We start from the raw sequence: 10,763 nt of genomic DNA on the forward strand, positions 1-10,763 counted from the left end.
TGGTCATTGTGGTTGCCGTTTACGTTCCACCGGATGCTAACGTTAGCATAGCGCTAAATCCCCAGCCCGCTGCTATCAATAAACAGCAGCTCGCACACCCCGACGGAGCTTTTATCATCGCCGGCGACTTTAATCGGGCATGCTTAAGGACTGTACTTCCCAAATTCATTCAATACGTGGACTGAGCAACCGGGGGAAAAAACACTGGACCGTGCGTACAGTAAGATCAAACATCTAGTTGGATCCAGACATCTCTGTCTGTCCCTCACCCCCTCATACACCCCCCTCCGGAGGAAAACAAAGCATGCAACAAGGACAGTACAAACGTTTTCTTTGTTCTCTTTATCCTCACTGTAAAACGTGGACCTGGAGTGCCACGTCCAATTTCGTTGTCACAATATATTCAACCCATGTTGTAACAATGACAATAAAGTTAGATTCTATTCTATTCTAATCACGACCACCGATTTCAGCAATTTCCAGACGTCAACTTTTCCACTTCCACCCGTGCCGGCGAGAAACTCAAATTTTCATTACCTGTGCAAGTGTCTTCCGTTGCGTGGAGCTGGAACCCGAAGACGGTTTCTCGCTGCGCCTGGGAAGCGACGTCAAATGCGACCGTTTCAAGAAAGGCAAGAGCGATTTTGCGGGCGCTTGAGACGGAAGCGTTTTTGAAGGGCAGACGTCCGATGTCGCGACAGCCGTCACCCGGGCTTCTGGTTCGGAACAGAGGTTTGGCTGTTCCTCAGGTCCCGGCAATTTGCCGTCTGTCCTGGCACAGAAATCCACCGTTTTGCAGCGGGGCAGGGGTGTGGAAGCGATAAAAGGTCTTTGCTCCACGGTGGGGTCAAAGATAAACGTTTCAGCCGGGTCGTAGGTCCTCGATAGCCAAGGAGGACTCGCCTCGAAGGTGTTGTGCCGACTCCCGGACAAACCGGTCTCCGATAGAGTGACGGCGATGTTTGGCGCCGGTTCGGCGTCAAAAGTGTTGCAGTGACGGGAGACCAGGCTCGATTCTGCCGACCGGACGTCTGTGGTGCGATTGGCTTTAGACTCTGGATCTTGTTCCGGAAGTCCACTCAACAAGGAGACACTTTTATCATCGGAGATGGGCTTCTCTTCTGGTTTTGGAGGGACGCTCTCTAGAGATTCAGGTAAAACGGGCTCCGAATTCGGGTTCTCGGACTCCGCAATGCGTTCGGGACGACACTGAACGGTGCCTTTTGTGTCCCAGGTGTCAAGTGCCAGCAGATCAGAATTCGTTATGTCCATCGTGAAGTTCATTAGGTTCTGCGATGAACAATCTAAAGAGTCATCGGTAAAGTCCGGTATGGACTCCGTCTGCAATGAGAAAGGAGAAAAATATGCATTCAAGTTGGAACATTGGTCAATGTTCCCTGTCATTTTCCCCGAGTCTGAGCGTTGACACAAAGTCGGTGAGCAACGCTTGAAACAATAGTGAGCAACAGCAATCCCAAGTGTGGCAAATAAATCATGATCAAACATGTCCAAAGCTTGACATCGTGTTACATTTTGCTGAGTTTTCGGCAATGCAAAATTATTTTTCACTTTTGAATGAATTGACTACAAACGTCATTTGTTTTTACAATTATTTCTCAAGATTTCCATTTCTTTTATTCCTGGTATCTTTTGTCGCATAATATTAACATTTTGGGGTTCTTATTGAGTCGGTTGCACGATACACAACAGTATTTAATTACTTTTATTAGTGGAAGTACAATGTTGGCAACAAGATTAACTTGATATCATTGGAAATTATTTGAATGCAACACAAACTTTTTCCTCTATTTCCCTGTTTTTTCTTTTTTTTAAATTCCTTTTTAAAATAAATCTCATTGTGTTTATTTTTTCCGAGCTGTTACTTTTTTCTTGCTTTTTTGTTCTCTATTACCTTTTTTCCCTTTATTTGCTTCTGGCTTTTTTTCCTGCTCTTTTTTTCCTCCTCATTTTGTTTCTTTTTTTCTCAGCTTTTCACTACTTTTTCATTTTGGTATTTTTTTCCATTTTGTTCTATTTCCCCCCTTCCTTTAAGTCATTTTGTGCAGAATTTTACATCCTATTTGCTCGTGTAGGGAATAAAGAAGCAAAAACAACCCGAAGAGCCGTTTGGGACCCGAAAGAGCCGGTCCTTTTTAGTGAGCCAAGCCGAAGAAGCCGGCTCTCAAAAAACTCTACTGACGTTACTCAACTTCAACCTTGACTTCAAAATACTGTATTTGAAATGAAATGATCTGCATTTCTATTGCGCTTTTCAAGTCAATGACTTCCTAAAGCGCTTTACAATGTGTTCCACATTTCCCAATAGCGGCCTTGCAGCCATGTAAGGCGCTAACCTGCTTATTGGAGGTATTAGGGGTTCAGTGTCTTACCCAAGGACACCTCGACATGTAACACGGACGAGCCGGGATTCGAACTGGGATCCCTTGATCCCAAGACGAGCGCTCTACCTCCTGAGCTACTGCCGCCCAGCGTCAGGGGAACCCGTGTATTTTGACCTTCGTGCACTGTCACTTTGACTGAATTGGCTTCTTAATGAGCAATTTGGAACCCTGATTTTTGTGAGCTGGCTAGATTTTCTTGTGCGCGGAAAAGCTCTGGGTAGTGCGCAATTGCGCACACACGCAGAGGAACATTGGCTGGGGTTTGCATTTACCTCAATCGCACGGAAGGATGGACTGATGGGCAGATCGAGAAGTGTGATCTCCGGGAAAAGTTTCTCGTCCATCCTCCTCCTCACTTGTGGCGGAACAATGCTGCAGGAAACGTTTCATACAAAATGACGAGTTGGAATTCAAAATCTGTTCAAATGATATGAGCTACTTTCAAGTTAACCAGCGTTTTGTTTCAGGGCACACTACATTGTCCTTAGACTTTGTATAGAGCAGTGTTTTTTGACACGAGGCAGACTTATTTTCATGAAAAAAAAAATTGGAGGCACACCGTCCGTTTCAGTTGTTTTCAAGTTTAACTATATTTTATGCGTTTTTCTCACGATGAGGTTTTTAAGGTTTTCCTTTCCCTTTAAGGATTTTATATTTGATTTATTTGACTATAAGGGATTTTTTTACAATCAAATACAAATTACATTTAAATACAAATACAGGGGGATTACCAGATGTGTGGTCCCTTCTCAAGGTTTCTTCATTTTCCTCATGTTGAGGTTTTTGAGTTTTTCCTTGCCCTCATGTTGGTTCCAGATCCGGGAATGGTGTCATCATAGTCTGAAATAATAGTCTGTGCAATAACCTGTGCAGCCCTTTGAGACTCTTTGTGATTAAGGGCGTCACAAATAAAAATGACTTGACAAAAGATATTAATTGGCTGAGCTGTGGGGCGAGGTCATTGTAGCCTAGACAAGAATGATGTTTACAGAAAAACAGCAAGAACGGGGACAAGGGCTGACGCCTGTGACGCGGGAAAGGAGACATTGTTTGGCTGATAAGCTTTCTTGTTGTGAGTTTTTTAGACGTGGCGGCGCCTTTTGGCGAGGAGGTGGTGAAGCTGGCACCTGACCCGCCCCATGGGGGAGGAGCCAATGCCCCAGCGTGTGGAAAAGACGGAAGACAGAAGAAGAGAGACGAGAGATCGTGAGAGGGAGGCTCACCGAAGACTAATTCGACAATAATTCGGCTAATTTGATGGAATTCATTTAAATACTTTAAAAAAATAAATCTGCCTCCATGTGAAAATGTCGGCTATTCCTGTTCATTTTTCCATAAAGAAACGGGCATGCATTGTTAGGAGAATGAAGTTTGTGTTTGGTTAATGGAGTCAGATAACGAATTTGAACAGTTTGGTAAACACTAAATTTTTAATAGTTTAATTCCTAACAATAGTCATTACTGAGAAAATTAGTTCACAAAGGTAGGTTGCTCCAAACATGCACAAAATTCTAGCAGCCAGGCCTGTTCATTTGGGGTACCCTGAGGCGTGTTCAGGAGAGTGATCAGACATGTAGTCTCTTGATAATCGCTTGCCGCGCACTGCTGAACGTTTTGTAATCGCTCGCTGTGATTGCCTTACTGATCCAAAATGGCCGACGACAGTACAATGGATTTCGTTCTACAGCTTGCTTTGAGCGAGTTGGCTGATATGAGCGACAGTTCGCATATTGACACAGTTAAGGTTATCCTAAACGCAGTGGAAGGGTCATACCTGTCTTGCATTGTTCACAAACATTACCAGGCAATGTAAGACGATATATTACATCGCCAACAGCACTCGTCAGGGTGAGATCCTCCATCTTCTGCACTGTCGACGCCATGTTGGAAATCAAAGTAAGCGGTCTTTCTCCCGTGATTACCCGGGCACGCGAGCGCTCAATAATCACTGGCCGTTCAGAAGCTAGCGATAGCTCGCGATAGCAATCGCTCACTCTCCTGAACACGCCTCTGGTAGTAGATACTGATCACTCTGCCCCCTAGTGGACAATCTGTGAATTGCATCCTGTTACAAATGTGAATTCCATGTCGTTGGAGCATTTTTTTCAACTTTTGAATTATCCTGTAGGCCCGATTAAACCTCCTTGTGGGCCGTATGTTCGACACCCCTATTTTAGACGAAACAAAGTGTGTCCGGTTCCGAAACCCAGAACTTGACATTTAACGGCAAACATTTCCTTTTGAAGTGTTCGTTCGATTTACGACCTAAATCAAGATCCAATAAAATCATCAACAATGACACCAATTATTTTATAGGATGGCAAATAAATAAAAAATACAAATGACTTTATGGAGGACAAACGCTTACCAAAAACACCGCTTGATTTCAAAATACTGAAACACTCTTTCAAACAATTATAAAAGTGTACGTCTTCTTTGTGTATTTTTAAACACGGAAGCTGCCTACAGCGTCGCTATTTGCCTCAGCGGAGAAATGAGTGTACTGCAAATATCATATACAACGCTTGGGCCAATACAATGACTGAACCATCAAATGCAAACGTGTTGACATTAAAGGGACAGTTCCTCCGAATGGTACAAAATAATTAATTCTCTGGCACCATGCTACTACGGGGTACTCATTTGACAATGGTTTCGTTCGCATTTTACAATACAGTGCCATCTAGTGGTCAAATAGGACAATGTACCTTTAACAAGTGGGTGGCTTAGCTCAATTCAGTCCTGAGCTACGGCAGCCCAAGAGTGCCACAATTCAATTCAAATTCAAACGAAATTTCCATTCAAAAAAGGTGTCATTTTTAAATAGCCTTTATAATATTTTAAATGATTTTTAGTTTTTACTTTTAGGAGCCGTTTACTTTTTTATAATCATGTCATTTGAAAAAAAAAACATTGAAATAAAAACGGACTTTGCACAGTTGCATCAAATCAATTTAGATCATCCTAAAAAGTATACTGCGCTCAAATTTAAAAAACATGTAGAATTTATTGATGATATCTTCGTTTTAACAACTGAATTATGGCTTCCATATTGCGCTCTGACTGAATATCTAAATTTTAAAACAAAGATGTTTTGATTTAAAATTAAGAATCATAGTACCGTATTTTCCAGACAATTGTGTGTACCTTGTTAGGAAATAAACTATTAAAATGTATCGTTTACCAAATTGTTCAAATTAGTTATCGGACTCCATTAACCAAACATAGCCTTCATTCACCTAACAATGCATGCTCGTTTCTTTTTGTGAAAAATCGGACAAGCGACCAGCATTTGTTGAGGACCTGGGAAAAAAATGATGGCGCCCAACTGGCCCCGCCCATGTGGCGCCAGCTGGTGTAACAGAGTTGAAATTTGATTGTTTTGAATGTTTTTTTGAATTCTCACAAAATCTGTGTTTTTGTTGTATTACTGTTAATATTCCGGTACCTCATTCAGTTGTTAAGTCATGGGCGTCTGCGACTGTTTTTTTTCGTTTGGCACTTTATGGGCTTCAGCGCTTGCCGTAGCTTAAGTGATTTTTGTAAGCGCTGAAGGTAAGCTGTGCCCAATATCAGTTGGATAAAAAAAATGCATATTTTGCTGGACATTTGAGCTGCTTTCGAAATTATTTTTGTATATGAAGATATATAAGTTGTTCTAAATGATGTGTATTAAAAAAGCACTAAATAAGAAGTTAATACAGCTTGAAATGAAAATGCAACATGTTTTGTTGCAAACACGCCACGAGGTGCGGCCTGTTGAGTGATGACCCGTTCTTTTGTATCTTCAATGTTTTAGATAATTGCAGTCGAGAACAGAGACCCCTGACTTTTGTATTGTTTTATTTACTGAATGCAGGTACGTGGGAAAGTTATGTTCATTGTTATTATCGAAGTTTCATTATTAATGTGCTCGCATGTTGTCTGCTTGCCGTTGCTGAAGTGATTTTTGTAAGCGTTGAAGATAATTGCAGTCGAGAACAGAGACCCCTGACTTTTGTATTGTTTTATTTACTGAATGCAGGTACGTGGGAAAGTTATGTTCATTGTTATTATCGAAGTTTCATTATTAATGTGCTCGCATGTTGTCTGCTTGCCGTTGCTGAAGTGATTTTTGTAAGCGTTGAAGATAATTGCAGTCGAGAACAGAGACCCCTGACTTTTGTATTGTTTTATTTACTGAATGCAGGTACGTGGGAAAGTTATGTTCATTGTTATTATCGAAGTTTCATTATTAATGTGCTCGCATGTTGTCTGCTTGCCGTTGCTGAAGTGATTTTTGTAAGCGTTGAAGATAATTGCAGTCGAGAACAGAGACCCCTGACTTTTGTATTGTTTTATTTACTGAATGCAGGCAATAAACCAGAGATTGTGAAACCTTGGGTCGTGCATGAACGATGGTCGCTACACTAGCATGTTGACAGATTGGCTCCCTGTCAGTATTTAAACTCTGTCCCGTCAGTCCCCTTTTGTCGGTCTGTCTGCGAATCTCTGTTTTACACGGCAAGCCCTATTATCGCCTGTTTCATTGCTTTTGTTTTACTCATCCCATCTTTGATGGAAGAATATTTTTGGAGGGAAAACATTCAAGGAGAAGTGTAAGTAATACTCGTTAATCAACCCATTTTGAAAGGTTTTATGATCGTTTCGCCCGTTAGGCTATTTGTAGTGGGAACCGATATCAATCCATCAATTATCTACACCGCTTATCTTCAGTAGGGTCACGGGGGTACGGGAGCCCATCCAAGCTATCTTCAGGCAGTGGGCAGGGACAAGCGACCGGCATTTCCACACAGGGGCAGATTTATTTTCTTCAATAATTTGACTTGAGTGAACTCCATCGAATTAGCCAAATTAGTGTCCCTCTCGTTCTCCCTCGATCTTCTCTGATCTTCCCACGTCTTTTCACAAGCTGGCGTGCTGGCTCCTCCCATGGGCGTGCCGACTCCTCCCATGGGTGCGCCAGGTGCCAGCTTCACCACCTCCTCGTCGAAGGGCGTCGTGATGTTTGTCCTTTTGCGTCTGGCCTTCTCCCGTCAGCACTCACAGGAATTCTGTTATCAATATAAGTCTGATGCATTCCAGACAACCTAACGTTCTAATGTACCTTGAAGAAAAGCAGTCGGTGAATCTCTACTGCATCAAATTGAGTACATGCACTTACTTTAAAGGATATTATAAAATATATTACATCGTCAAATGTATAAAATCCTTCAACCCGAAACCTCCAAATCTACCTGATATTCAAATGTGTGCCTTAAAAGGACAGTGTGTAATATTTAGTGCCTCCTAATTGTACAAAACATCAATCATAGGTCTAAAAACAGTTCTTTTTTTATATAGTGGAATCCCTAAAAGTCGCTGCCATGTTTGTCTGGCATCTTGCTGCCTCGCTGTGCTCATTTGGGAGCGTTTTTCATTCGCGTTAGACAAAACAGTGCCATCAAGTGGTCAAATGTTACTCACCGTGCTTGTTTTGGTGGCATGGGATTTGGTTCCTGCGAGTTGACTCTTGATGACAGAAAAGACAAAAATCTGTTGCTTTCGTAAAGTTTATTAGAAAATGTCCACAAAATCATCGATTCATACTTCACACAATCCATCATATTCTATGCGGATATTCACCCCAAATAAATCTACATCTCAGTTTTTGTTGGGTCTCCTCAATTTGGTCTTCAGCTCAGACATAAATGGATTTGAAAATCTAAAAAAAAAAAAAAAAAAAACACAAAATGGAACAATTAAATGTTTTCCTTTGAAAGTTACACTCGATAAAAAAACATTTTTAAAGAGCCATGAGGCTCTTGAACATTTGTTTTTTTATTAGTCGACTAAATGTGCGTTCGGGGCGGCGTTATCTCAGGATTTAGAGCGCTCGTCTTGGGATCAAGAAGTCGCAGGTTTGATTACCGGATTATCAAAGTGTCTTTGGGCAAGACACTGAATCCCTAATACCCCCAATAAGCAGGTAGGCGCCTTGCATAGCTGACTCCCTATTGGTGTGTAAGTGTGAAGCACATTGTAAAGTGCTTTAAATAAATAAAATAAATAGTCTGCATTTCTATAGCACTTTTCGAGTCAATGAAGACCTCCCAAAGCGCTTTACAATGTGCTTCACACTTACCCATTCACACACAGACACCAACAGGGAGTCAAGTGCTATTAAAATTTAAAGATGGCGAAAAAGTCAAAAGAACATACATCAATTTCATATTTTTAGCATTGAATTTGATTCAATTTAATGCAAAAACATAACAGATGACATCAAAACCAGATACATTTTTATCTTATTAATTCATGTTTATGATGTGAATATTACATTGACCCCCAGAAAATTAAAGAACATGAAAAAATGTATATCATTAATGCAGCATCTATTAATGCAAAAAAATAACATGAAAACATTAAATTATTTTGGTCATGATTTTTTGGGGATCAAATCTGTAGAATAGAATATACCTTTATTGTCATCGTTACAAAATGGGTTAACATATTGTGACAACGAAATTGGGCATGACACTCCAGTATCACACATTCACAGTGAGGTAAAAAACCCAAGAAGATAAAGGAACAGAGAAGATAAGGTTATGAAACAAGGAGGATAAGATGATAGTTATAATTTATCCAAATTTACACAAGAAATGTCAGCATGTATGTACAGGAATAACATACTGAATACAGTGTTGCATATGCAGATAATGTAGTTTTAAAAATGTAGTGAGGTACATGACATTATGTAAAGTTCCAAAACAAATGCAAATTAAGACATAACTGGCACAAATTACAACATATGACTATATTAAATTATATATCCATCCATCCTCAGGTCTTCATTGAATTGAAAAGTGCTATAGAAATGCAGACCATTTAAGAAAAGGTAGCTTGAAAAACGTATCAGTATAAAGACTGTAGATTCGTTTTTAGAAATGTATATATTAAATCGGTTTATAGTAGCATGGTATGATTACAAAAGCAATCCCATCAGCTAGATTGGCATGAATACGTGATACTGACTACTTTGACATAACTGCCGTCAAAGTCTTGTTCCACGGACAGACAGACCATTTCTTCCTCATGCCATGAGGCTCTTTAACTCCACCCGGAGGAGTAAAAGCCCACATTAAACCCCACCCCATCATTTGCATGACCCTATTTCTATGACAGTGTGTATTTTATGTAGCACTATTTAAATACTCTATATCAACACGTTATATTGGGTATTTCTATATTCTATTTCTTTTATTTTAATATTATTTTATTTTCAACACAAGGATTCTAACGTATATCGGTTTAGCCGCGAACGCTAGCTAGCATATTGCTAAGCTAATGCTAAGTCGGCTTCCATGAGCAGGCCTCACAAGAGGAAAGCCAACGAGTACCGTCCGGTAAAACACACAAAATGACCACAAACGCACCTAAATCCTTGCGAAATATGCTCCTTGTTGATTCTGTCTCGTGTGAGCGGTTATAAAATCCAGTTTTGCTGTTAAGCTGACAAGAGAAAACGTGCGACGTTTACTAGTGTGTGCACACGCGCCGGGAAAGGAAGTGACGTCACGGAAAAACCACATAGCACAGATGCGCGACAGCGGCCACCTTTGGCGAAACCCAGAAATACAGTTTTATTTTGAGAACAGGATTTTGAATATTTGAACTGAAGTTCTAACATGCATCGTTTTTAGGAGTACATTAAGTGTTATTGCACGACTTTTAACGAGCACTATGGTTATGACGCACTACTTTTTCAATTTAATCTTAGGCCAACTTCTATGCAATTTCGTTGTCACAGCATATCCCATGTTGTAACGATGACAAAAAAGGCATATTCTATTCTATTCTATGCAGTGCGGTGTAAATATATTTGCCTATGCATCCTGACAGTATTTCTCCTTATTTCTTTTTCAAGTCTTTTTTTATGCGTAATTGAACAAAATGCATACATACTTCCATACAAAAATGGCACTGTAACCTTACTTAACATTAAAACAAATTGTACAAGGGAACAAATACAGAGAAAAATTATGAAACATGCCAGGGGGAGTAAATATGATTTACAAATGGTTAGGAACTAAACATATTAAATGCATTGATTAACAAATTGTTCTAAGTAGTTATCTGACTCCATTAACCAAACATAACCTTCTTTCACCCAAGAATGCATGCTCGTTTCTTTTCGGGAAAATATGGGCAAGAGACTGACATTTCCACACGGGGGCAGATTTCTTTTCTTAAAGTATTTACCTAAGTGAATTCCATCGAAGTATTGTCGAATTAGTCTTCGTCGAGCCTCCTTCTCACGATCTTCTCCCCCATCTCTCTCCTTCCGTCTCCCGTCTTTTCACAAGTCGGGGCGTCGGCCAC

The 10,763-nt window shown here is 40.4% G+C and overlaps 1 protein-coding gene across 1 annotated transcript; it reads right to left on the minus strand.

Moving 5' to 3' along the window:
- Positions 1 to 301: 301 nt before the first annotated feature.
- On the minus strand, positions 302 to 2,769 carry LOC148347898 (uncharacterized). Its single transcript, XM_088323971.1, has 2 exons — positions 2,675 to 2,769; positions 302 to 1,341 (listed from the first exon to the last, which is right to left on the minus strand). Exons 1-2 carry the CDS (start codon positions 2,744 to 2,746, stop codon positions 523 to 525), a joined length of 891 nt encoding a protein of 296 aa, XP_088180097.1. The 5' UTR covers positions 2,747 to 2,769; the 3' UTR covers positions 302 to 522.
- Between the last annotated feature and the right edge of the window lie 7,994 nt (positions 2,770 to 10,763).

This window comes from Urocampus carinirostris, chromosome 19, assembly GCF_059441175.1.
Source record: "Urocampus carinirostris isolate Australia breed hairy pipefish chromosome 19, RoL_Ucar_1.0, whole genome shotgun sequence".
Taxonomy (NCBI): Eukaryota; Metazoa; Chordata; class Actinopteri; order Syngnathiformes; family Syngnathidae; genus Urocampus; species Urocampus carinirostris.